Raw genomic sequence first — 26,786 nt, 5'->3', positions numbered from 1 at the left:
CGGGGACCACGTTGAAGTCGTTGTGTTCGGCTCAGCAGATGTTGGGCCATGCCCACAGATAGCAGCATTCCAGCAGGCAATAAAGCAGTGACACAGAGGCCACCCAGTCGGTGGGACAGGGAGATAACAGGGAAGGACAGCCACGGGAACCCCTCAGCAATCACATGTGGCTGTTTCAGATGTTCTGCTGGGCTGGGCAGAACCCTTAACCCCGGGCAGACCACCTTGGCCATCCGGGCTTGTGGTCAGTGTCCTGGGAAGATGCTCCCATGAAAAGCTGTGGAGGCAAAGCCCTCAGACTCCCCTCAGACAGCAGCCAGAGGAATGCTCTGCCTGGCCTAAGGAATCTTCCACCCAGTTGCTCTATGAGTAGCTTGCTCAGTCATGCATGACCACAAACCTGTCTAAATAGGCAGCAATGACCAAGACTGAAACTCAAATCAGGAACTTTCCGGTCTGACAAGTTAAAAAAAAAAAGATTTCCACCCCACACTTACTTAGCACAGGCCAGGCCCTTCCTTGCCCAGTGTTTCATGCTCTTGGTTCCTTCCAAAAGCCTCTGAGAAGGGACACAACCCACTGCAGTCTCAGAGCAAGGCAGCTGAAATAATCCCACAGCCAAAAAGGGGAGACTGCATTCCTCACACAAACACCCTCACACCTCTTTTGTCTCTTTTCCCTGTCTCCAGCCACCCCGCTGACCCCCTAGTGTGTCTCTGCAGGCAATGAACTTAGCAGAAAACAGCATTTTTGGCCAGTTTCTAGGGCTGGCCTGGCCACTGGATGGGTCTGAAAGCTCCAGAGTCACAAGGAGCTCAGTGACTTGAGGGCAAAGCGTGATCACAGAGAATTTGGCCAAGATGCCAAGACGGTGAGGAGCAGGGAGGACGTTCAATCAGGCCCAGAAGGGAACAGTTCTCTGACAAAGCATTTCTCCAGTCAGGAGGTGCAGGTTGAGCAATGGGCTGACACCAGCTGAAACAACAGCCTGGGAAGGAGCAGCGGGATGCAAAACCACGAGGATATATATCTCTTGAGGTCAGCAAGGAAAACAGAGTTTCTGACGGGGAAGAAAAAAGAAGCCAGAATTGCAGCATTGTTACTTAACCCAGGAAACTTTGTTCAACCAAGACCAGCAGGCTCAGCATGACCACACAAAAAATGCTACCAGGCTTTTATTGGAATTCCTGAGTGCCTGCACGCCTGCCTCAGCCAGGTTTAACTAGCAGTGGACTCTGCCTGGAAAAGGTAATTCTGCCTTTATTTCCTGCCTGTGTTTATTCTCATCTACTCTGGAGTCACCCAAGGCAATTCCCACTTTATTCCCTGCCTGTGTTTATTCTCAGGTACTCTGGTGTCACCCAAGGCAATTCCCACTTTATTCCCTGCCTGTGTTTATTCTCAGGTACTCTGGAGTCACCCGAGGCAATTCCCACTTTATTTCCTGCCTGTGTTTATTCTCAGGTACTCTGGAGTCACCCAAGGCAATTCCCACTTTATTCCCCCCCCGTGTTTATTCTCATCTACTCTGAAGTCACCAGGCCCTACTTCCCTCCACATAAATATAAGCATTTCAAGAGGAACAGTGAGGTTGTCATCCTGGGAAAGGAGAGAATATCCACTTCCAGAGTTTTCTGCTGGAAATCCTTCTCCTTCAAATTGCCAGCCTTGCTGTGGTGAAAAATTTTGTCACCACAAAATTCCACAGGGGGAAAGGGTTCAATCTCTTCTTGCTGTGTTCCAGAGGCCAGGAAAGCAGCTAAATCCAGGAGCAGTTCCAAAACTTATTTCAACCTAAACTGCCCCAGAGTCACAGAACACAGCCACACACAGGCCTACAGTGACAAGGATGGGAACACAGCTGGGAATTGCAGAGACTGGAAAAGGAGGAGGAAGGGGACTGAGAATCTGTGTTTTTACAGCCACATCTAGCGTGAGAGTGCACAGAAGAGGCTGAGGAATGGGAAGAGAAAGTGACACCACCATTACTTTGGATCGGCTGGAAACTTTCTCTTCTTGTTGCAGGTCCTTCAGAAGTGGCTTTTTCCAGAAGTAAAACTTTTTTCCAGACAGTTCTACCCCTTTCCCTGGATGACCTTTGGCTCTAACCAGACAGATGTCTCTGTTGCAGGCAGTTCCTGCATTCCTATCAAGTGCAAGGATCAGGATTGAGCAACAGCACCTCCAAAAGCAACCAAACCTCGAGGTGGAGGAATTGGGAAGTGAGTGGGATCTCTTCCCAACCATCACATGACTTTTATTCATCATCCTCCTTGAGAATGAGGTAACATTCCATTTTCAGACAATGTGCTTTGCCTGATTATCTACAATAACCAGACTAAGATAGTCATAATTCATTTAAAAAACATCATTTTTTTCACCTGCAAAATCTTGTGTTACACCATAAATCAGGGAATAAATGAAAGGTTAATTAGGCGTGATTTCAGTTCAGTTGCTCTGTGAGGGATGCTGTCCTTTACAGCTCTCTCCATGAAGATTCCAGGAACTTTGTTAACATTCCTATTGTGTTCCAGCACTAAGATTACAGTCAACAAGCAGCGCACTGAGAGGCTGGTCACAACTCCCAGCACCCTTCCAAGTGACACTTCCATCTCACCTGCCTGCCTGAGGCTGCCTGGAAAGGGGGGAATCTCCCTGCTGTGTCCCAGAGCTCCTCAGGCTCACTGTGATCTGGGACGGGAAGGGAAAGGAAGGGGAGAGCGGAGGATAGCAACCAAGAGAAATAGGGATCCAAGGGAAAATCCCGGGCCTGGGCTGTCAGGAGACAGGCAGAGAGCTGGAAGAGGGGTGGAGGGAGAAAGGAAAGGCATCTGGAGCCATTTACCTTTTACAGCCTTTTCCAAGACAGGGAACATCAGAACAGGGAAGGGGAGGGAAGGGAGAAGGGAAGGGAGGAGGGAGAAGAGAAGAAGGGAGGGAAGGAGACGGAAGAAGAGGGAAGGGGAAAGGGAGAGGAGAAAAGGAAGGGAAGGGGAGAGGGAAGGGAAGGGGAGAGGGAAGGGAACCACTGCAGCACGTGGCCCCATTCCCAGCCACCAGACTTCCCAGCACGGCCTCCCTCCAGACAGCCCGGGCGAGGCCCGTGGTACCGGACGGCTGTGGAGCGGGAGGCAGCCGGGTCGTCCGCGGTTATCCCGGTTTATTCCGAGTTATCCCGGTTTGTCCCGAGTTATCCCTGTTTGTCCCGGGGGGTCCCGGTCCGGCCGAGCCACGTGGGGGCGCCCGCCGTGCGCGCTCCGTGCGCCGCTGCCCCGGGGCACGCTGGGAGTTGTAGTCCCCGCCGCGCGGCGGAACGGCGGGGCGGTGCTCACCAGCGGCCTCTCCGCGCTTTGGCGGAGGCTGCTCCAGCACTGTTGTTTCCTACGGACACTCGGGGACCTGCAGGGTGTTTTCCGCCATCCCGCAACGCTGCCGAGATGCAGCGCTGCGGGGATCGGGCATCGGTGTCGCGGGGGATGACGCCAGCGGGAGGCGCGGGCGGGTGTCATGGCCGTGGGGGCGCTGTTCCCTTCCAAGCCCCCTGAGGCGGGGGAATGAGGGAGGGCGGTGCCCAGGGCTGTGGAAAGAGGAGCACGCAGTGAAATAATCTCAGTGGAACCTGTGCCAAGCACAGGATGTTGCAAGAGAAGCGCCAAATTGCATCTTCAGTTTTATAAGGAACAGGCACACACACAATATTTGCTTCCTCTGAGAATTCACCGTTTCCAGTGTTTTAAAAAACCCTGTTTATCAGCAGAATCCCAGACTGGTTTGGGTCGGAAGGGACCTTAAAGACCATCACATTCCATGGGAAGAGACGCTTTCCACTATCCCAGGTTGCTCCAAGCCCCGTCCAACCTGGCCTGGAACACTTCCAGGGATGGGGCAGCCACAGCTTCTCTGGGAAATCCATTCCAGTGCCTCAGTACCCTCACAGAGAATAATTTCTTCCCAATATCCCATCTAAACCCACCTTCTGTCAATTTAAAACCACTCCCTCTTGTCCTGTCACTCGAGGCCCTTGTCCAAAGTCCCTTTCCAGCTCTCCCTGAGCCCCTTTCACTGGAAGGGGCTCTAAGGTTTCCCTGGAGCCTTCCCTTCTCCAGGCTAGACATTCCCAGCTCTCCCAGTTTGTCAGTTGTGGGTTCTTTGGATATGTGAGAGAAAGAAAAAGAAGCCCAGGGCAAGCCAAACTCGATATCAATGTGTGTGTTTTGTAACACTGCCAGCCTCATAACCACCAACAAGCATTTCGTAACAAAATTAAGCAGAAAGAAAAAGCTGATTTATGTTGTGGGAAGGGGAACAAGGGCTTGTGGTCTAGAGGCAAAAAGAGATAATGGGAAAATATATGAAAGTGGTGAAATTGTCAAGAAAGCAGGATGAGAACAGGCCTGAAAGATGACTGGGGAGAGCAGAACAGGCCATAAAAACATGATAAAATATATAGAAATTATATTCCTTTCTCTGTAGAGGGTATGGCAGAGCTGGCTGCCAAACAGGGGGAGTATTTTCCCCTGTACAAAAGCTTTTAGTTTTCCAAGTTTAAATGCCGCATCTGATTCTGGGATTTCTCGCAAATATTTTGTGCGTTCACTTTCCTGAGGCTGATTAATTCTTAAGCAGCTGATGAAAAGCAAGCCATGAGCATTGCTTTTAAACATTCAAGCCCCAAATATCTTTAGATTTTCCAAGCAATTTCCCTCACACTTCTTTTTTACCTGAAACTTGAATTTGAATTGGGCTCAGTCTGCTTAAAAAAGGTATTCTGGGCATTAATTTAACCTTCCAAGAAAAAGCACATAATTTAACCCTAACTTTGCAAAAGTTAATACACATTTCTGCTGATGCCAGGATAAATTCTCAGCAGGGCAGACAAAGGAAGCCTGGATGAGCAGCATAAATTCCAAAATTTTAGGTAGTTACCCCTGAGTGAGATAATACAAATCTGACTAAAATGGGATTAATAAACAACCAGATTTTTACCACCCCCAAAGGGATAAATTTCTTCCCAATATCCAATCTAATCCTTCCCTCCTTGAGCTTAAAGTCATTTAAAACCAAGTGTTTAAAGCATGGCGACAGAGAGGACAAAGTCTCTTCACAAGGAGCTTTGATTCTATGAATCCATCTTTTGTATAAGAATTAAAAAATATGGAGGAAAGGGAGGAGAAAGTAGCACTGACACGCTGAATGCACCTTTTTTTGATTCCCAAAGTCTTGGGAATTTTAAAGCCAGAACTGTAGCCCAACCTGAATTTCAGAAGTGGGTGCTATTTTTAGAGGAGAAAAAGAAATCATTCACAACCTCTTTTATGTTGCATATTTTCATATCTGGCAGCATCATACAAAACAAAAAAAAGAAAACAAAAAGAGAGGGGAAAATCTGTCCTGGTTTCGTTGCAAGTAATAAAATCCACACATTAATAGTATAGTTGGATTTTTCTTAAGGAAAAAAAATAGCTTTTTTTTTTTTGGAGGCACATCAAGAATTTCAGGAATTCTTTCTATTTAGGAATAGATAAATAAAAATGTTCCCTCACTATTTACATGAGATTAGCCAAACAATAGGTGAAATCTGATTTTCAGTGGCAAAAGCAAGGTGTGAATGCACGGAGGATCACTCACCTGGGAATATCTGTGGTACAGGGTATTTTTCCTCAACTTATTTAGTGCTGTCTGTACTCCCACCTCCCATTCCAACAGGGCAGCTCCACTTCTAGGAATATGAGAGGAGCTCTGTGGTGGTGAGCCAGTCCAGGGGTATTGATTTCTGAGAGCAGCCAAAAATAGACACTCAGGGAAAGAGGATCAGAAATGGGGTGAGTGTATTACGATCCTTCCCTGCTAAATTTTTTCCAGTGCTGCCAAAGAAAATCACAGCTGTCTCTTTCTAGTGTTAGAGGCTACTGGGGATGAGGAAACTGAGAGAGGATGTCTCACTTTTGAGGAATATTTAGGGATTAGCACCTCCATCCAGGAAGGGGTTACAGCTGATGATAAAGAGTGAACCTCTAATGGACACTTCCCACCAGACCAGGTTGCTCCATGTCCCATCCAGCCTGGCCTGGAACACTTCCAGGGATGAGGCAGCCACAGCTTCTCTGGGAAGGAAGGAGAAAAGACGGAACATATTCCTCGCTAAGTTCCCAGAACTCTATCCCAGCTTTTGCTGTGAGCATTGTTTTGTCCACTGGCAGCAAACAGCTCCTTACAGCGGCTGTTTTTGGGAACACATAGCTCTGGTGGGTGGAGAGGGAGGGAACTCTAGCAGAATTAGACTTGATAATCCAACTTTTCCACTTTCACAAGCCAGGAGAGGCATCAAAATCTCCCATCTGGACGCACTTTGGGAATCAGGCTCTAGTTTGGTACCGTGGAATTCAGAGGCCTCTTTTAAAAGGCATCCAGGGCTTGGAATTGCACACAAGCTGACACCCATCCTTAGGCATCTGTCTGCCCAGCTACATTTAGATTCCATCACCTCTGGAAAGAGGAGAGTTCTTCAGTCCTGCAGGGAGCAGCCACCCAAGGCCCTTCCTCTTAACAAGCCCTTTTGGGCATCCTGAGGAAGCCTCTAATGGTCTTAAAACCTTCTTAGGAAGCTCCTGCTAGACCTCCCTCATCCTTCTAACAAGCCCCCGGGGACAGCTTCACAGGCACTGAGGAGAGGGAAACTTTCCTCCTTGTTAAAGGAAATGAAAACTTCCAAAGCAGTTCAGTTTGTCACAACTTCTCCACACCTCAGTTGGAGAGTTGTTGGCTTGGCCAACACCTCTCCAGCCCTCCACTTTGTTGGTGCAGAAGTTATGGCAGGAGTTTGAAGTATAATTGATCCTTCATCATTATCCTTCACCAGCAGCACCAGCAGCTGCCCCTGGCCAACAACTTGTGGTTGGCAGAAGTCCCTCAGAACCTTGTGGAAGTGCCTGGGACATCTCGAGGGGGCCATCAACAGGCATGGCAGGTGATGACCAGATTCCAGGGGTTCTAGTCAGGAGTAAAGTTGTGGATAAAGACAAATTCAACTGCTGTGCCCTGGCTGTGCTGCCGTTCAGAGTCCTGGAAGAGCTGGAACAAGGATTTTTTTTTGGCAGATGAAATGCTTCATAAATATCCTGCTCCCAGTTGCAATCTCGCTCACACTGATGATTTTTCCTGCATTTCAGACACCTTAAGGCTACAATTGATACAAGGTCTCATCAGAAAATGAAAGCATTTAAAAATCCAGAGACTTGTAGTTAAATAATACAGATTTTATTAAACGTATCCAACAGAAATGTTTGGGGTCAACCAAGTGAGGATAATCTCAGCATTTTTGCAGGATGACTTATTATTTCTCTACAGAGAAGAGAGGTGGTGAAGAGACAGGTGAGCTGCAGGAAGCAGCATCACCTCTCTTTCCATTAGCAGCAAGGAGGAAAAAATGGGAAAAAGAAAAAATGTAGTGGCAAACATGGCTCCAGAGATGGAACTCTGGAGATTCCAGCAAACATCAGACGCTCAGCAAGGAGAGGGAGAGAGGAGAGAGATTTCAGGGCTGATCCGTAAAACATAATTTAATATATTTGGAGTTTAATTTTGAAAGGGATATAAACTGCTTTAGTACGGTGTATCTAAGTGTGCCTGAGTACCAATTCCCAGAATTCTTGCCCTAAAAGATGCATCCAACACCTGCCTGCTCTCACCTAAGATTCCTCAGTGCTCAGTGGAGAACAGCATTCCCAGATGGACTCTTCTCCTCCTGTGAAAGCTGTGCCATGCAATTCTGGAAGTGCACAGCTCTCCCTTCTAACTGCAGAGGGAGCCAAGAGAAGGAGTTTTCAGCCCAGAGAAGGAGTTTTCAGCCCAGAAAAAACGAATTTGGGTTCCAGCATCTAATTTTCAGATGTCTGAAAGTTAGAGAAGATCAGTCACAAGCTGCAGTTTCTACCCAGCTGATTGTGGAGACTGGGCGAGGTTTTGTTCCCTCGTTAAAGCACTTCTCACCCGGCTGATCACTCTTCTGAGGGCACATTTCACCTCTTTGTTCCTCAGGCTGTAGATGATGGGATTTAGGAGCGGGGTGAGCATTCCATAGAGCATGGAAACGACCCTGTCCCGAGGCGGGGAATAGGTGAAGGAAGGGCGGACGTAGGTGCAGATGGTGGTTCCGTAGAAAAGGCAGACTACGGTCAAGTGAGAACCACAGGTGGAGAAAGCCTTTTGCCAGATCCCGGGGGAGTTCCTGGACAGGATTTCCAGGAGGATATAGATGTAAGAGACCACAGTGACCACGCAGGCGCTGCTCCCCAGCACTCCAGCCACCACCAGGATCACCAACTCCCTGCTGCGGGTAGGTGAGCAGGAGAGGGCCAGCACGGGAGGAATGTCACAGTAATACTGCTGGATTTTGTTAGGACCACAAAAAGAGAGCGTGAAAACCAGAGAGGTGTGCAGCAGCGAGTTCAAAAGACCTACTGCCCAGGTGCCCACGGCCAGCTGAGCGCAGAGCTTCGTGCTCACAATGCTCGGGTACCTCAGGGGGTGGCACACGGCCACGTAGCGGTCGTAGGCCATCACAGTCAGGAGGAAAATCTCCGTGCCCACCACAGCAATGAGGAAAAAGTGCTGGAACAGGCAGCCAGAGAAGGAAATCTCTTTGTGCTCCAGCAGCAAGGCTCCCAGCATCTTGGGCACGGTGATGGTGGGACATAAGAGATCCAGCAGCGATAAGTTGCTGAGGAAGAAGTACATGGGGCTGTGCAGGTGGGAGTTGGTGCTAATGGCAACGAGGAGCGTGATGTTGCCTGCCATGGTGGCCAAATAAATGAGCAGAAACAGCACAAAGAGAAGCAAATGGATTTCAGGAGCATCAGAGAGGCCCACGAAAACAAATTCGGATACCGTTGAGAGGTTGACCCTCTGCATCTTATCTCTCGTTGTGGGAATGAGGCAGAGGTTTCCCTGGAATAAGGAAGGTGTAACTTAATCACAATTTCACCCCCATTCTAAAGATTGTGAGGGGTTTTTTTTGTCCCTTTTGACATTCAAAACCATTTCCAAGCCACACTCAAAATCTAAATTTTACCCACATATCCCTAATACAAAAGGCAAAATGTAGGTATTAAACTTCCCAGGGATTAATCCAAAATGTTACTTTTTGCAAGTTGCCACCTCAGACTGAAGAGCTGAAAGTTGAAGTTACCTTCCCTGTGGTGTCCAGCTTGGACACAGCCCCAGGCAACACAACAGGGCTTTGAAAGTTCTCTGAGCAAGGGGAGTGGGGCAGAATTCCTTTCAACATAAATTATTTAGTATTAAGAATATCACTAAAAGAGTCTAGATTAGTAACTGAAGCTAAAACTTATTTTTTAAGGGAGTGATGCTGTCAGAGAAGAATTAAATCCCTGGTAATCAGCAGACAGATGCATTTTGGGGGTGTTTTTTCAGCTTTTGGATGGGGCTTGGAGCAACCTGGTCTAGTGGAAGATGTCCCTGCCCATGGCAGGGGGTTGGAATGAGCTGAACTTTAAGCTTCCTTCCAACCCAAACCATTCTATGATTCTATCATAAAAAAAGAAAAGGATATAATTTGGTATTAGTTAGTGATTTCCCACTATTTTCTGTAAATTTTACTCCATATTAGTATTAGTACTTTTAGCTTCTCTCTGGACTTTTCCTCCACCCCTTTTCCCCAATTCAAAGAAGTCCAACCTTGGCATTAAAGGATCTTCCCATTTACCCTTCGTTACTCCCTGGAATGTAGCTCAGTGTTTACAGTAAGGATTTACATACCAGCCCTACAGGGAGGGAAGGCAAAGTGCAGTCCAAATGGCTCCTTTTTGGGAGACTCTGGGATTGATTTTGAGATGGTAGGAATATTGTACCACGCTCTCATTTGTAAGAGGTGCAGAGATAAATAGATTGATGAAATATTTTTCATCTGAGCCAGGCTCCTCTGTGGTCCCACGTTCTCCCAGAAACTTGAGAGGAAGCAAAGTCAGGTCTTAAACTACGTAAGAAATATTTAACTCAGCCAAAATAAAAGGGACATCACTTGTTCATAAATTGGGGAGCTCATTCAGGTGAAATAGCACAGCAACAACACAGAAATACTCACTGCTACACAGAATTAATTACAGGTGATTTATAGTTGTCTGTATCTCCAGGGAACAAAACAATCCTTTTTCTTCTTTCTACATGTGACATAAAAATGATTTCACTCTTAAGGAAGAGACGAATCTCAATACAGCAGCGTTGCAATATTCACACCAGCACTGGCACAAGGGCTGGCTTGGCTGCAGGAGTAGACACCTCTCTTCTTTAATGAGGTTTTATAAATATGAGGGAGTGTCTGGGGACGAGTGTCTCTGAAGCTTTTTTGGATGTTCCCTTAATTGCATGTATGAGGGGTTTTTCAGAATCTTGCCAAAGGGGGCTGGAAATCGAAGGAACCAAAATTACCAGCACTACTTTGAAGAGGCAACAAAAATTCCCCTCTGGTCCCATTAAGCATCCACATGTGATTTATGGGAGTGCTGCCTCCCGTGTGATGTCCAGGACTGGGAACAGGCCTGTTCCTATTCCAGCACTACCTGACCATAAATTCTGCACTGTTCACGTGGATGACTCTGGCTGTCAATCATTCTTCCAGCCTGTTTGCTGTGTTTGCAGGGTGTAACTCCTGGCAAATTAAGGATTCTGTGTCTTACGTGGGCAAACACTGGTAAGACAAAAGGAAGTGGTTTTAAACTAAAAGATGAGGGATTGAGATTGGATATTAGGAAGAAATTCTTCCCTATGAGGGTAGGGAGGCCCTGGCACAGTTTCCCAGAGAAGCTGTGGCTGCCCCATCCCTGGCAGTGTCCAAAGCCAGGCTGGACAGGGCTTGGAGCACCCTGGGCCGGTGGAAGATGTCCCTGCCATGGCAGGGGTGGAACAAGATGAACTTTAAGGTCCATTCCAACTCAAACCATTCCAGGACTCTATAAACTGGAATTCCCCAAGGGTCACACAGCACAGGCCTATCCTGCCATGGGAGTTCAGAGCTGTGGCTGGAATAAATCCCCATGGTCTAGTCCTTTCCCTGTTGTGCTGCAGTTAGCCCAAGGACCATGAAGCATCACTCTTCCCTTAGAATAAGGAATAAGGAATAAGGAATAAGGAATAAGGAATTTTGCAATAAGGAATTTTGTAATAAACCCAGATGCCAGAAAGAGATATGACAAAGGGACCCATCCCTCACCTCTCCCTTCTGACCTGAACCATTCCGTGATTAGGTTCTTCTCATAAATCTTAAGTGCTTCTTTTGGGGTGGGATGCATTGGCCCCATCAAAGTGCCAGTCACCCAGGACTGGTTTTGGGCTTCTGGCTCTCAACCCTACATCTAAGTTATGTATTTGCAGGGATAATCTTAGCAGGGTTATTTGAAGTAGAAACACAGGATAGACTTTGAGATGAGTGTTCTGCCTCGGGGTAAATAAATAAAAATTATATTGCATTGTATTTTATTATAAAAAGTCATTAAAAAAAAAACACCCCAAAAGAAACAACAACACAAACCCCCTCAATTTGCAGAATCCAGATGTGCACTAATTGATGATGTGCTGGGTTAGACCCCTCTTGCCCTGCTGCCCACCCCTTCCTGCCATCCCCAGTGTAGCACAACCAAAATGATTTGATTTTGATCACTTCTGGGACTGCCCAGCTTTGTCATTGTTTGAGATTTCCATCTAGGAATGCTTACGATGAGCCTAGACTGATTAGAGTCTGCTGAAAATGCTCCCTTTTCTCTGATGTCCATTTGTGTTTCAGTCCCACAGTCTTTAAACAAAATTGATTAGTCTGGGCTCTGTTCAAGTTTCCTGGGATTTGACAAAAGCTTTGTAGAGATCCTGCGGGTTCTCCAAGGATTTTTTTCCCTTTGAGGCCATTTTTCACTGTCCTCTAGGTGAGGGCAATAAATCTGAGGATGAGCTCAGAGAGCTGATAATTTCCAGGAGAGAAAGAACTCGAGATTTTAATGGTGCGCACTGGAGCCAATTTACACAGGGGGACAAACTCAGCTGCCAAAGCTGCACCTTTGCAATTTGTCAGGCACCAACTTTTTAACAGCATCTTCTGAGGCCTTGTTAAAGTCATCCCAAGATGTTTCCTGGGGAGAAAAATCAATTCTATTAAATTGTTTGTCTTCATAGAATGGTTTGGGTTGGAAGGGACTTCAAAGCTCATCCCATTCCAACCCCCTGCCACAGGCAGAGACACCTTCCACTGGATCAGGTTGCTCCAAGCACCTTGTATTGAGAGACCAGCTCCCCAAAATATGGAATTTTAGTTTGTTTTATCAAAATTGGAGCAATTATTTCAAGTCAATTCACTGTTGATGCCCCGCATTTATACCTGGTGAACAAATTGACACCAGCAAAATAACTGGAGCACAGCTCCAATTTTCCTTGCATTGGTTTATGAATAAAATATTTATAAAAGCTTTATCAAAATCTTTTAAAAAATTATCATAGTAGTACATTTTTATTTTTCTCAATTGAAATTTCCCTTAAATCGACCTAGAGGACATTTATTTTTCAACATTTCTCTCTAATACTAAAAAATACTTCTCTTCCAACCCAAGCCATTCTGTGATGATCCAATGATGATTCTGATCAGAAAAGAAATTTCTGAAAAGAAATTTAACTTGCACTGGAAATCTCTCTTAACCAGGAGGATCAATGACTCACTGATGGTTCTGATCCTCCTCTTCCTACAGGTGTGGGAGTGAGGGCTAATTTAAGACAGCACGGAGAGACAGGGAAAGTGGAAGTCCTCCCACTTCCTGTGCAGCAATTTAAATTGGGTATTAAGAAAAATTCCTTCATGGAAAGGGTTTTCCAGCCCTGGAACAGGCTGCCCAGGGCAGTGGTGGAGTCACTAACCCTGAACGGGTTTAAAAGCCATGTGGATGTGGCACTTGAGGACATGGGTTAGTGGTGGCCTTGGCAGTGCTGGGAAATGGTTGGACTTGATGATCTTAGAGGGCTTTTCCAACCTCAGTGATTCCATGATTTTATTTAGGAGGGATGAATCCAATCCTAAATCATTCTAGCACACAGAAACGGATGGTGTTCCTCTCATGGCAGCCACTGAACTTCTATCCCTGATGGATTTGGTGATGTAACTGCTGCCCTCATAGAGGCATTTTGGGTTGGATGGGACCTTATAGACAATCCCATTCCAGCTCCCCTGCCATGGACAGGGACACCTTCCACCAGCCCAGGTTTCTCCAAGCTCTGTCCAACCTGGCCTTGAACACTTCCAGGGATGGAGCAGCCACAGCTTCTCTGGGCCTGCCCACCCTCACAGGGAAGGATTTCTTCCCAATATCCTATCTAAACCTGCCCTGTGTCAGTGTGAAGCCACTCCCCCTTGTCCTGTCACTGCAGGCCCTTATCCAAAGTCCCTTCCACTCTCTCTCCTTCCTCTATATATTGTGCCTCATATGATTTTAATAATTTGCTTCTGTGAGAGAATTATGACTAAAAATATTCTTATATGTCTAAAGAAAATCCTACAAGCAAAATCAGCATCGTGTCTACCTTCTGGTGTTGGTGGGTGAATTTGGGGACACTTAATGCATGTGCCTCTGCCATCTGCTGCCACAGCACAGGAAAAGCACATCAGAGAGGGAGACAAGCCTCGTCCTGGATTCATTTATTTATTTGAAAATTATGATCCCACACGAGTGAAAGTGTTTAGGAAGTTTGGGGTTTTCAGCATGGATTTTTAATATTTTTAATATTAACAGTTATATGTGTATATAAATATATTTATACACAATTTGAAGTCTGTAGGCTTTAGCCACTAAGTCATTAGTGTGTTGGAGTAGAGTAGGAATGTGACTCCAGGTGTAACTCCATGGTGTAACTCCAGGGTTCTGCCAACCCAGCTTGTGTCAGAAGGCTCTACAGCGCTTCCACAGTCTCCATATGGATTCCTTCACCTCGTTGCTCCTCAGGGTGTAGATGAGGGGGTTCATCATGGGCGAGAAGGTCGTGTAGATGACACAGACATACTTGTTGGAGGGCAAGGTCCCAGCAGGCCGCAGGTAGGTGAAGATACAGGGCACAAAGAGCAGAGTGACAACCATCAGGTGGGAGGCACAGGTGGACAACGCCTTCCAGTGCCCCTGGGAGAGGTGGCCCCGCACCTTGGCCAGGATGAGCGCATAGGAGACCACCAGCACCAGGAAGCAGCCCAGGGATATGAGGCCACTGTTGGAGGCCATGAGCCACTCGGTGAGGGCGGTGTTGGTGCAGGCCAGTTGGACGACAGGCAGCACGTCACAGAAGTAGCTGTGGATCATGTTGGGGCCACAGAAGGGCAGCTGGAGCACGAGCAGAGTCTGGATAATGGAGTGGATAAAGCCCCCAGCCCAGCAGACAGCTACCAGGGCCCAGCAGGCCCTGCGGGCCATGATGGCCGTGTATTGCAGGGGCCTGCAGATGGCCGTGTAGCGGTCGAACGCCATCACTGTCAGGAGGAACATCTCTGAGGAACCCACAAAGTGCAGGAAAAACAGCTGGGCCATGCAGCCCTCAAAGGCAATGGCCTTGTGCCCCGAGAGCAGGGCCACCAGCACCCTGGGGGCAGTGACAGAGGTGTAGCAGATATCGATGAAGGACAGGTGGCAGAGGAGGAAGTACATGGGCGAGGAGAGCTTGGGGTCAGTCCTGACTGTCACGATGATGAGGAGGTTGCCCAGCAGGACCATGGTGTAGGCCAGGAGGAAAAGGGTGAAGAAGAGGAATTGCAGCTCCTGGGTGTCGGAGAGCCCCAGAAGGATGAATTCAGTCACCCGGGAGAAGTTGCCCCGTGCCATCGCTGCAGCTCAGGCTCCCATGGCACAGGTGTGGGCCCGGCCAGGAAGAGAAGGGAACGTGTTCCAGCTCCAAGGCTCATGGATGGTGTGAGCAGGATGCATTTGCTGCTGCAGAAAGCCCAGTGTCATGTCATAAATGACAGAAGGCAGAGTTTGCACTCACCCCCACCTCTTCTGGCCCTATTCAGGTCTCTGGGCCCTCCACATTGACCTTCTCCGCTGAACTCACTCTGACCACTATTTTCCTGCATTGTAGTTGGTGTGCTCCCATTCTGTCAAGGAGAAATCACAGAATCATGGAATTGTTGAGGTTGGAAAAGCCCTCTAAGACCATTGAGTCCAGTCATGCCCCCAGCACTGCCAAGCCCTCCACTAAACCATGTCTCCAAGTGCCACATCCATACAGCTTTTAAATCCCTCCCGGAATGGTGATTCCAGCACATGCTGCTGTCAGATACCAAGAGCCATGAATGCTGGAAAAATGCTGTGCTGTCCTTTTTCCTACTGGAATTTGAAGTGCCAGCATGGAAGCAAATGCTGCCATTCTCAAGCATGAGCTGTTCCATGTTCTGATCCTTAATAGCACTCCTCTAAATTGAGGAAATGGCTCTCCAGTTAGCTTGTCCACTCTGAAACTGGGAATACATGCACAGAAACCAGGTCTGGGAGGTTCCTCACTGAAAAAAATTGGGGTTTCTAACACAGCAGAAGCTGCAAAGCCCTGCACAGTTTCTCCACCTCTTTATTTTTTAAAGTTCTTCAGTAGACAAATACACTCACTGGCCTGTGGAGGTTAAAGTGGGACCAGCAGAGGAATGCACATTTCCTTTTAGAATCCCACAAGGAAATTCTCATTTCTGCTGAGGAGTTTATAACTCAGAGAGCAGGAGGTTACAAGTGAGAAACCGGGTATGTACAATGCCAACAGCATGAAATAAAGTTGCTTTAGGATGTGTCTTTTGGGACAATTTCAATTTAAAGGCAATGCTTCCTTGAAGGAGTAACGGTGATACCCAAGCTGGATTGTGTCACTGACGTGTAATAACAAGCTCTGGTTATTTATCTGAGGAGGGTGGTGGAAATAATACTCAGGTCCTGGATGTGGTGTGGAACACCCCATAAATACACCTGTAGTGACACTGGGGTAGTGAATGAGCTGTTGGTGACCCTCCTTTACTGACAAACACCCACAAATGCACCTTTGCAGCATTCCCATGCAGAACACAAGAATCACTAGTGTGGGATATTCCTGGAAGTGCTCAAGACCAAGCTGGACAGGGACTGGAGCAACCTGGCCTGTGGACCTGCCCATGGCTGGGGGGGTCAGAACAAGATGAGCTTTAAGGTCCCTTCCAACCCAAACCATTCTGGGATTCTTAATCTGTAACTGATTTTTAAATTTTTCTTTCCTAAATCATAAAATAGACCTCACAAAAGTCACTCACCAGCAATGCTGCTTTGCAAAGGCAGGATTTCAGTGCAGCCTGAGCAAAACGAAGGAACAATCCCAGGACACTTCCACAGAGAGTTCACTTGCTGCTGCTCCTCTGACAGCCTCCCCAAACCACTTCAGGGGGTTCCATCAGAACCTCTCAGTTCCATCAGAAACTCTCTGCAAGTTGCTGCTCAGAAGTTGTGAAAGCAGCTCTGTATCTCTGCCAACTCTGAGCCCTGAAAAGAACAGCCCAACCTTCTGTATTTCCCATTCTGCAAAAAAAAACAACCTCCAGGAGCTTCTGCAAGTACAATTATTTCTGTAGCAGAAATAGTTCAAGTAAATCACCCAGCAGAAGCGCAAGACTATCAGGAGTAATGAGATCCCAGAGGCAAAGGGAGTTTTGTCAGAAATCATCAGTGGGCAAGGAGCTAAAATTGTTCTCTGGATAGTTGTTAGTGTAGTCTCTGGAGAGAGATGTCAGGAATAAAAATATCTCTTGCATAGGACATTTATAGAAATTCATATAAATGGATATAAATTTTGCTTTCTGTCCTAAGCCAATATTTCTCATCTGCAATCTTATTTCTTATTAACTTACACGTTGACAGCACAAACCAAAAATATCACAGATGTTATCTCTTAGACACTTGACTTACAAATTTAAAACAAGAGGCAACAGATGAAATCACACAAAAAAATGTACAAAGGTTTGTGGTGAGCCTTCCTCGCTCACCACGTATTTTTATTGACACTGCAAAGCACAGAGGCAACTTTTGAGCTCAGGTATGAAATTCTTGTAAGAATTCTTGGCAAAGTGACACTCTTTCCAGTGACATCTTCCATAAGCTGTGGGTGAATATTTGCTCAGCAGTACGCAGAAGTGAGACCTCTGAAAAAACCCCACTGGTGTTCACCTCCAAAGCATTTAAAAATACATTTCTTTCATATCCTGCTCTGTTTGGCAGAGATAGGTGAAGTAGACAGATTTATAGGATAATTATGGAATTGCAGAATAACTTTTTGTGTTGGAAGAACCATCTCATTCCACCCCCTGCCATGGGCAGGGACACCTTTCACTAGACCAGGTTGCTTCAAGCCCTGTCCAGCCTGGCCTGGAACAGGGCAGAAAGGATTTGTTGCAGTGGGAGAGGAAGGGGAGAAGTTTCCCCTCCTGTTCCTTCATCAGCAAACCACCCAGCCAGCTCTTAATAGCAGATTTTTGTGGGTTTTTTTCTTATGGGATGCTCTACCTGGACAACATTTTCAGTATTTTTAACAGTATTTATTTAAACACTGGTGTTGCAGTTGCTCAGGAGGCTGTGGTCTGGGCCTGTGCTTGTTGACAAGGAATAGAAAGGGAATGCCAGAGATCCCAATGTCTTTCCCATCAAAAAATGAATGTTTAGTGCCTTCCTAATTACAGCAGGAGCCAAGAGCCAGCTGTCCTTTGAAAGGCAGGTTTTGGGGCATTGCCACAGAAGAAATTACAGCAAAACATGGTTGATTTTCTCCGATCCTTTGGAAACATGACCACAGCCCTACTCCTTCCCATTTCCACTTCCCACTTTCCTCCTGCACAGTTTCCTAATGGCTCCCTTCACCTCCCCGTTCCGGAGGGTGTAGATGAGGGGGTTGAGCATGGGTGCGATGAGCCCGTAGAACACGGCCACGCTCCTGTCCTCGGCCAGGTCACCCGACGGGCGGATGTAAACAAACGTGCAGGGCCCGAAGAACAGGATCACCATAGTGATGTGGGACCCACACGTGGACAGGGCCTTGTGCCACCCTGCTGGCTTTTGGCCCCTCAGGGAGACCAGGATGACCATGTAGGACGCGACCAGGATGAGGAAGCAGCTCAGGGATATGACCCCGCTGTTGGCCACCGCGACCAGGCTCGCGGCGCGCGTGTCGGCACAGGCCAGGTGGAGCAGGGGGCGGACGTCACAGAAGTAGTGGGCCACTTTGTTGGGGCCACAGAAAGGGAGCAGGGCGGTGGGAAGGGTCTGGAGGGTGGAATGCAGGAAGCCCCCCGCCCAGCAGCCCCCCACCATGCAGCCACACAGGCGGCGGGACATGAGCGCGGGGTAGTGCAGGGGCCGGCAGATGGCCGCGTAGCGGTCGTAGGCCATGGCCGTCAGGATGAAAATCTCCGTGCAGCCAAAGAAATGAAACCCAAAGAGCTGCCCTATGCAGCCTGCAAAGGAGATGGTGTTATTTTCCACCAGGAAGCCGGAGATCATTTGGGGAGCTGTGACAGAGGAGTAACAAACATCTACAAAGGACAGGTGGCAGAGGAAGAAGTACATGGGGGAGTTCAGGTGCTGGCTGCTCGTCACAGTGAGAACTATGAGGAGATTTCCTGCCACTGTGAGCGTGTAGAAAAGCAGGAACACACCAAAATATATTTTCTGCACCCCTTGGTTCTCTGAGAGGCCCAAGAGAATGAATTCCTTCACCCTGCTGGAGTTTTCCATGCTATTCTGCTGGGCGACGTGCAATGCAGAGCCTGGGAATGTGGAAAGATAAAGACAAAATGATTCATCAGTTTTTTCATTCTTAAAAATTAATTCTTTATCAAAAGTGCATTCTATCTAAGAAATATATAGGATTAGAATTAAGTTTATCAGGTGCTTTTTTAATTTGTCTTGGGTTTTGTTTGTTTTTTTGTAGTTCTTCCCCCTATACATATTTAATTTACCTTGCATGAGATGCAGCCATAGAATCATAGACTCTATGGAATGGTTTGGGTTGGAAAGGACCTTCAAGAATATCTAGTTCCAGCCCCGCTGGCAGTGGGCAGGGATGCCACCCACTAGATCCTTCTGGGACTGGATCCATCTGATCTGGGCTTCTACTTTATGACTTAAAAAGACAGCAAAATCAGAAACTCCTGTGCAGGCAAAAAGCTGATCGAGCACCCACCGGAAATGCTGAAATGGTGAAAAACCCAGATTACTCTCAAGCTCAAAAGAGTGAAGCCTACAGAGGAAGTTGGGAAAGTTTGGGACTTTTCCTGAGCTTGCAGTTTTACTGGCAGGAGGTGAAAGATAAGAAAGGGGGCAAAAGGGGGTCTTACCTCTAAAATCATCTTTTCAGTCATTGACTAGAGGTACATTATATAGTGCAATGAGTTGCAGTATGAAATAAATACAATGTGGATTGTTATAATTAAAAAATAAAATGGATGAGGAATTGTACCATCTCCTCATTGCCAGGGTTTCCCCCTAAAATCTCAGGTGGTTAATGGAAAAAATAATTAAATAACCTGATTTGGGACTGCAAAACCAGTTCTGCACAAGGTTCCAGCCAAAGAGAGCCAGAGATGGTTGACAGCTTCAGGAGAAATTTCATTTTGTATTTTCACATTTGTCAAGAAGTGGGGAGGTGGAGGGAGGGGGGGGTGGTGGTGGAAGAAGAAATCAAGAAAGAAAAGAGGAAAGGGAAAAGATCATGGAAAACTTACCTCCTCTGTGTTTGGAGATCTAATTTTTTGTGGAAGGGCTGTAAGATTTTATGTCCCAAACATCTCCCCTTTCCTGGCAGAGACTTTAAAGAACATAGAACAGCTTCTGAAAAGCTTCCAACACTTGCTTAGGGGGTCCCTTTTTTAATCCTACCTCATTAATTCTTTGCTTTCCTGTATCACCAAGTGTATCCTGGCTTTTCCTGCCCGTGTTGGAGCTGCTTGGAGGGAATGTGGGCACTGAAGGGTGCACACACAGCCCAGCAAGCAGAGAGGAAAAAAAATGTTTAAGTAACTTTCCTCATCTCTCTCCAAGGAAATCTCCCTCCTCCAAAGCTTAATTCCCTGTTTACACAGAGCTCCTCCACCCTCTCCAAGGAAATCTCCCAGCTCAAGGGCTCTTGGGGCTGGAGGAGGGAGGTGTGAATGCTCAGTGGCGGGAAGGAGCAGAAATTAATCCCATCCTGCCTGGGGAAGTTTAGATTGGATTTTAGGAGAAATCTCCTCACTCACAGGGCTGTGAGCTTACCCAGAGCAGTGGTGGAGTCACCATCAACGTGGAAGGATTTAAAACGTGTGGATGTGGCACTTGGGGGCATGGGTTAGTGGTGGCAGTGCTGGGGAATGGTTGGACTTGATGACCTTGGAGAGCTTCTTCAAGCTGAACAATTCCATGATTCTTGGAGATAACAGCCAATAGATTAGCTGAATATTAAACTGGGCAAGCATCTGACGTGACCTGGTCGAGTTAACATTCTCAGACTCTGCCATTAGTTCAGGCTTTGTGCTTTTCCCGAGTGCAAAGGCCCCTTAGATCCACAGCTTAGGCTTTATAGCATTGTGAGTAATAAACCAGGACTTTAAAACCATTGTGTATCCCAAAAAAAAATCCACAAGCCCTGGTGAAAAAAAATAATCTGAGAGGTTTCTAGTAGTAAGTGGAAGAGAGACAGAAGGTGGCTTGGGTCACTTCTTGATGACCTTCCAAGTCTCTGTTTTCCATGGAATTTTGTCACTGGTAGCCCAGGGAATAAAGCCTTTTGGAAGAACTTGCATGTTTCAGCAAAGGTCAGTGAAGTAAAGAGTAAGTAAAAAACCAATTCCTTCTTTTGCAAATTAAGAAACTGAGGGAGGGAAGGAAGTCAGCTCTAGTACATCTGTGGAAGTCAGCTGAGTTGAGCCTTGGCCATGGCAGGGGTTGGAATTGTATGAGCTTTAAGGTCCTTTCCAACCCAAATTATTCCAAAATTCAATGAATTTGTGCATTATTTCAACTCCAACTCCTCACTCCTCTGAAGTTTAGTGTGTATTTTCAACTTATGATTTATGGACATCAATAAATAGTTTCATCCACTGCCCATCCCTTTGTTTTGCTGACATTTATTGAAATTTAGAATGGCCCAATAACAAGAAAGGCATTTTGAATATCTCCCAACATCGAATGCCAGCAATCCATGCAGAGAAAGTGGAAAACCTCAAATTAATCAGGAGGTTAAATACTGCTCTGTGTGAAAATAGTATTTTAATTTAAATATCATTTTACACCATAGCCTGGAGCCTGGAGTCAGATTAATGAGGGTTGCCAGTAACCACTGCAGGAAATAGGATTGGGTAAGAAAGTAAAAACAGTCTTACAATCTTTGGGAAAGGAAGAGGAAGAACAGATGACAACAGAAGCAGAAGATGTACAAATGTGTTTCTTACCTGCTAAGCAAATTTGGGCTGGATCTGCCCATTCCTGTGCCCACTGACACACATGGCAGCAATTTGGGTGGCATCACACTCCTGTCCCTTTGCTTCTCTGGCCCAAGGGACTAATGGGGGAGGCTGATATCTCTTCAAAATAGTTCCCTGTAAGGATGCCAGGAAAGGAGAAAGGTGTTTCCTCTGTTTTCACCTTTGGCTGGTGGATCTGGGTGGCTCATGGACATGGAGTCTGTGTGGGGAGGAGTGGGATGTTGTGGGTGGGTGGTGGGCTCTGTCTGGGTAAGAGACACCAGGTGGGGAAGAACCCTGAATCTGAGGTGCTGTTCAGGGGGAAGTTGTGAAACTGGAAGTGAAAGGCATGAGGCTAGAGGGATTTTGTGAAATAGGAAGCGCCTGAGGTGTTGAAGGACTGTGCTGAAAGCCTGTGGGGTGTGAAGGGGCACTGAAAGACCCCAGAGCTATGTGTTGAGAGCAGCACAAACAGGGGTTGGGCATCTGGAACTGCTGAGGTGGGGGTGCAAGGTTGGATGAAGCAGTAGGGACTGCAAAAGGTGCTGAACTGTGCTGGGAGAGGCTGTGGGTCAGAAGAGGACACTGTGGTGACGGCTGTGTGACAGCTGGGCAGGGACAGGAGGGAATGAGAAGTGCTGAGAGAGGTTGTGAAACCTCCAGCGAAAGTGTTGTAGGAGAGAACTGTCAATTCCTGAGCAGCAGTGAAGCCTCATCTTCGGGGGCCTCGAGTAGGACACACCATCAGTGCAAGGTTTGTATGGACAGCTCTTGCAAGAGCGGCTGAGGAAGGGAGAAGTAGTAAAAAAATAATGTTTCCATGACACTGCAAAGAGGGGAGGGGGAAGTGGTTCAAGTCTGGGTGATGGTGCACACACAGAGGGGGTGTTTCCCCCTGTGAGCGATTGGCTGCCTGGAGCGTCACGCTGAAAACACCGTGGCTTTTTAAACGGTGGCTGCCCAGCCCAGCACTGCAGGATGACACAAGGACTCGAGCTGCACCCTATGTCACACAATCCAGGGGACAACATTGCTGGACACAGGCGCTGAAATTCTCAGGAACCCAGAAAAAGGTGAGAAATTCTGGGATGGGTCTTTGCTGTTGCACTCTGATGGTTTCTGTCAGGCTTTGGGGAAGGGAGGAGAAACAAAACCAGTGGAGGAACAAAGATCAAGTATTTACTTCTCCTACTGGATAGAAATTTGCTGTAGGTCAGGAATGGATGATAATAATTTTCAATATAAGGCAAGCTTCATTCCAGGGACAATTTTCCCTGTACAAGTGCTCTTGAACTGCTCTAAATGCACCTCTGTAATACAGAAAGTCATTACTCAGAGACTTGGCATTACAACATCATAACTTTCTCTCCATAGTCTGAGACGTCTTTGTGGGGTCAGGGTTGTTCTGCTTCAGGAACTACAGGCAGGACTTGCAGGCAAGCCACAGGGAGGATGTTGAATCTCAAGGGAGAAAAAGACCACCTGGACTCAGGCTGAGGAGAGCTGTCACTTACTAGTTACATTAAGGAAGTAGATTCACATCTTGAAAGTGTCTTGAATGTGACAGGAATTCAGTCTTTCCAAGGGAATGTGATAAAAAAATGAGAACGGTGAGTGACTTTCTCAGTGTTCTTCTCCACGGTCTACAGAAGTCAGAGAAGGATTTCTTCACTTCTAGTACAGCAGAAGGCAAAACTATTGATGTTTTGTCATTTATCCATTGGAGTAATTGCTGTTCCTGCCAGTCTTTATGCACATAGAGCACCTTCCAGTGCCTAAAAGTGCTCCAAGACAGCTGGAGAGGGACTTTGGACAAAGGCCTGGAGTGACAGGACAAGGGGGAATTGTTTTAAACTGGAAGACGGTGGATTTTGAATTCGATCTTGGCAGGAAATTCTTCCCTGTGAGAGTGCTGAGGCACAGGTTGCCCAGAGGAGCTGTTGGCTGCCTTATCTGTGGAAGAATTGAAGGCCAGGCTTGATGGGGCTTGGAGCAACCTGGTCTGTGGAAGGTGCCCCTGCCCGTGGCAGGAGGTTGGAACAAGATGAGCTTTAAGATCCCTCCCAAGCCAAACCATTCCATGATTCTGTGACATGATCAATGGCACAAAGCCATTTACCAGTGGGAAAGAATCACCTGTCATTCCCTGAATCGCCAGTGGGGAGAGATGCACCTGTGGAGGCTGCAGTGGGCTGAGACAGAGCTCAGGCAACACTCAAATGTTCACAACCTCTTCAGATCGAATGGAAATTTGCACGGAGGCCAGGAAACCACGTAACCACGCGGCCTTCCTCTGTTCTCGCAGCAGAAATGCTGCACAGAACTTGAGGTTGTTTCTGCTAATTTCTGCAAAAATGTGACCATTTGTGGCCACCCCTGGAGCAGGGTGTGAAGGAGGAACAGCCACAGGGCAGCTCTCCAGAGTCTTCATGTTGGAAGTGCTCAAGGTGCCGTAAGAGCTGAGGATGGGATCATCCAGCTCTGCAGTGCCAGAAGTTGCCTGGTTTCAGTCAACCCTAAAGGAAATGATAGAATCCTCAAATAATTTGGATTGGAAGGGACCTTAAAGCCCATCCAGTTCCACCCCCTGCCATGGGCAGGGGCACTTTCCACTAGCCCAGGTTGCTCCAAGCCCCTTCCAAACTGGCCTTGAAATTCCCTGCACCACAGGCTCCTTCTCCCTCCATCCATGGGGCCAGTGTGCCTGGGATGCTGGGATGGAACAGCAGTGAGTCAGTCTGTCACGTTCTGGGTGCTTTTGGAAGTCTGTCTCCACGTGTGCTGCTGCACCACAAGGAGGGAACAGAGGATTCATGCTGGCTACATGGTTCAGTGATTCACATCTTCCCAGAAAACCCCATTTTTTGTTCCTCTCATCTTTTTAACTTCTTTGCCTTCTGTGTCCCAGTTAACAGCTGGCTGGAGGACAGCAGAAGAACCACTATATTTGTTCTCTTTCAGACCAAAAAAAAGGTGTTAAACCTGGTTTTGTTTTCACCCCCAAGATTCTCAATCAGATCTCAGTACCATAGGGAAGGAAACAGTGACCTAACTCAGGGAATGGGGTGAAAATTTGTCAGAGCCACAACTCCCATGTCCTGTGAGGACGAGATAATCTGTGGTTTCTTACATGTGGTTCTCACACTTTCTGAGGGAGAAGCTGAGGGCTCTGCCAGACCAAAATGTTCATTTGTTACTGTACATGGGACCCAGGAGAACCACATCAAATGGCACTTTATTAAAATAGAAATCACTTGTCAATATAAAAAACTACCAGTTGTTCTCATGGAATCACAGAATTCCAGAGTGGTTTGGGACTGGAAGGGACTTTAAAGATCATCCGGTTCCAACCCTCTGCAATGGGCAGAGACACCTTCCACTATCCCAGGTTGCTCCAACCTGGCTTTGGACACCTCCAGGGATGGGGCAGCCACAGCTTCTCTGGGCAACCTGTGCCAGGGCCTCCCTACCCTCTCAGGGAAGGATTTATTCCCAATATCCCATCTAAACCCACCCTGTGTCACTGTGAAGCCATTTCCCTTTGTCCTGTCACTGCAGGCTCTTAGTCCCTCCCAAACCACATTATTTTATGATTCCATGAAATCAAATTCTGGCTACAAAGCCTCAGAACAAACCCAGGAACCCCTCTAGAAAAGTCACCCTGGGGTTACCACCTCTCCCCTTTCTGCTCCCAGGTCTGGAATCACCCATTATGAGACCCTCAACCACACCAGTCCTCCTTCTGGCTACAACCATCCAGGCTCCTGGGACCAACCAGAGCGGGGCTGTGGGACAACCACAGCCATCCTACACTGTCCTCAAGTTCATGGAGAGCTTCTGCCTGCTGAGTGCTGCCTGTGGGATGGTGGGGAACGGCCTGGTCCTGTGGTACCTGGGCTTCCGCATCCGCAGGAACCACTTCACCGTCTACATCCTGAACCTGGCGGCCGCCGACTTTGGGTACCTGCTGTGCATCGCCGTGGAGACCGTGCAGTACCTGATGCAGTTCAACGTGGGGGTGCAGTTTGGGATATTCCTCTTCCTGGATCTCTTCATGTACGGCACGGGCCTGTACCTGCTGACGGCCATCAGCATTGAGCGCTGCCTGTCCGTGCTCTCCCCCATCTGGTGCCGGACACACCGCCCAAAGCACCTGTCTGCCGTGGTGTCCGGCCTGCTCTGGGCGCTGTCCCTGCTCCTGAACACTCTGGGATATGTTCTGTGCACTGCCCGCCCCTCTCCCAGAGTCTGCCAGCGCCTGCTCATCACCATCGGAGCCTTGGACTTCCTCGTCTGCACCCCCCTCATGCTGCTCTTCAGCCTCACCCTCTTCCTCAGGGTCAAGTGCAGCTCCCAGCCCTTCCAAACGGGCCGGCTCTTCACCGTCATCATGCTCACCATCCTCCTCTTCCTCATTTTTGCCGTGCCCCTCAGCATCCTCATCCTCCTGGACTTCCTGGGCCACAAGTTTCTGTATTCCCCGGAGATCGGCTTCGTGCTGTCCTGCGTCAACAGCACCCTCAACCCCGTCATTTACTTCCTGGTGGGAAGCTACAGGGATCGGAAATTCAGGCTCACCCTCCGCCTGGCGTTCCAGAGGGCCTTCCAAGACTCGGCAGATGACAGAGATGAGCGGGAAACCCGGGACACGATAACCATGTCCTCCTAAAATCCCATTCAGAATTCCTTGGAATGTAGAAAGGAATTTAGAATTCCTTGGCAGAACTGAAGGACTTCGAGGTACCGGGGGAGGTTCATCTCACCTGACCCTCAGTACCCTCTTTGTAGATATTTTAGGTCATTATTTTAAGTCCCATCTGTGATCCTTGAAAGCACAGGAGCACCTGGACCACAGAATATTCCTGACCTGTATTTGGACCACATTAAAAGTTCCTTTTTCTGTCCAGTGACTATTAAATAATATTCATTTGATAAGGTGAAATGTCTTGGTGTCTGTGAGAAACAAAGCCCACTCTTCTTTTTTTTTTTGTTTTATAAGCTTAATAAGGGACAAAAGGGGACAAAGGCCACTTAAAGCAAGAGCCCACAGCGCTGGGTGCGTTGCTCATAGCCAGAGGCACAGCCACTTACACCAACTTCCCGGCTGTATGCTTTAACATCCTGCATATTAATAAACCACAATGCATATGCATAGTTTTCCTGAGAACTAATTTGCATTTCCTTAGGAGGGATTAACATAGTTCCCCCCCCCAGCTGTCTTTTTAGAGCATGCATAATGTGATCGTGGGGGTCTTCGGGGGTCTTCTGTGATGAAGGCTCAGGTCTTCCTCATATCTTGAACTTCTCAACTTCA

At 47.5% G+C, this 26,786-nt stretch overlaps 4 protein-coding genes across 6 annotated transcripts; 1 reads left to right on the top strand and 3 right to left on the bottom strand.

Annotated features, from left to right (window-relative positions):
• Positions 1-590: 590 nt before the first annotated feature.
• Positions 591-26,345, top strand: LOC138111125 (proto-oncogene Mas-like). 3 transcript variants are annotated; one of them, XM_069016350.1, is made up of 3 exons: positions 591-1,248; positions 2,132-2,284; positions 25,168-26,345. In XM_069016350.1, the coding sequence occupies exon 3, from the start codon at positions 25,185-25,187 to the stop codon at positions 26,139-26,141; it is 957 nt and encodes a 318-aa protein (XP_068872451.1). In that variant the 5' UTR covers positions 591-1,248; positions 2,132-2,284; positions 25,168-25,184; the 3' UTR covers positions 26,142-26,345. The 3 variants fall into 3 exon arrangements, with proteins under 3 accessions (XP_068872451.1, XP_068872452.1, XP_068872453.1); XM_069016351.1 differs by having other exon boundaries at positions 1,224-1,248; positions 1,923-2,284; XM_069016352.1 differs by lacking the exons at positions 591-1,248; positions 2,132-2,284 and adding an exon at positions 22,378-22,545.
• Positions 7,930-8,910, bottom strand: LOC138111124 (olfactory receptor 5AR1-like). The gene has a single exon (XM_069016348.1). It carries the CDS (start codon positions 8,908-8,910, stop codon positions 7,930-7,932), a length of 981 nt encoding a protein of 326 aa, XP_068872449.1.
• On the bottom strand, positions 13,929-14,899 carry LOC138111126 (olfactory receptor 4D5-like). Its single transcript, XM_069016353.1, has one exon. It carries the CDS (start codon positions 14,853-14,855, stop codon positions 13,929-13,931), a length of 927 nt encoding a protein of 308 aa, XP_068872454.1. The 5' UTR covers positions 14,856-14,899.
• Positions 17,832-18,912, bottom strand: LOC138112114 (olfactory receptor 4S2-like). The gene has a single exon (XM_069018797.1). It carries the CDS (start codon positions 18,765-18,767, stop codon positions 17,832-17,834), a length of 936 nt encoding a protein of 311 aa, XP_068874898.1. The 5' UTR covers positions 18,768-18,912.
• Positions 26,346-26,786: the final 441 nt, after the last annotated feature.

Source organism: Aphelocoma coerulescens, chromosome 5 (genome assembly GCF_041296385.1).
Source record: "Aphelocoma coerulescens isolate FSJ_1873_10779 chromosome 5, UR_Acoe_1.0, whole genome shotgun sequence".
In the NCBI taxonomy this organism is placed as follows: Eukaryota; Metazoa; Chordata; class Aves; order Passeriformes; family Corvidae; genus Aphelocoma; species Aphelocoma coerulescens.
The sequence above is the reverse complement of the archived record's forward strand: the minus strand, read 5'-3'. Positions and strand labels throughout refer to the sequence as shown.